The 256-nt window shown below is 57.8% G+C and overlaps 1 protein-coding gene across 1 annotated transcript in view; it reads right to left on the bottom strand.

The window, feature by feature from the left end:
- The window catches only part of LOC119590657 (major facilitator superfamily domain-containing protein 6-like), a gene marked incomplete at its 5' end in the record, with an annotated part of 22,123 nt that overhangs the window by 5,341 nt on the left and 16,526 nt on the right, over positions 1-256 (bottom strand). Inside the window, 1 exon segment of the mRNA XM_037939333.1 lies at positions 59-213. Coding sequence (XP_037795261.1) covers positions 59-213 — 155 coding nt within the window.

The raw sequence follows: 256 nt of genomic DNA, 5'->3' as shown, positions 1-256 counted from the left end.
GTCAAAGAAAACTCCATTACCACAAAGAAAGAAAGAAAGAAAAGCGGCAAATCCCCACCTTGAAGTTGCCGATCTTGTCAGCCACAGCGCCTGCTACAGGAGGCCCCATGATGGACACGAGCGGGATGATGGCGAACACCACGGCCGCCTTGTCCGCGCCGAAGCCCAGGGATTGCAGGTGGACAGCCAGGTACGGGTACAGCGTCGTGTTGGCTGCGGGATAGCGGTACTTGTTGAGGGGGGTGGTAAGGGCGGT

The sequence above is a fragment of the Penaeus monodon genome, chromosome 27 (genome assembly GCF_015228065.2).
Source record: "Penaeus monodon isolate SGIC_2016 chromosome 27, NSTDA_Pmon_1, whole genome shotgun sequence".
Classification (NCBI taxonomy): domain Eukaryota; kingdom Metazoa; phylum Arthropoda; class Malacostraca; order Decapoda; family Penaeidae; genus Penaeus; species Penaeus monodon.
This window is presented reverse-complemented; position numbering and strand designations above follow the sequence as displayed.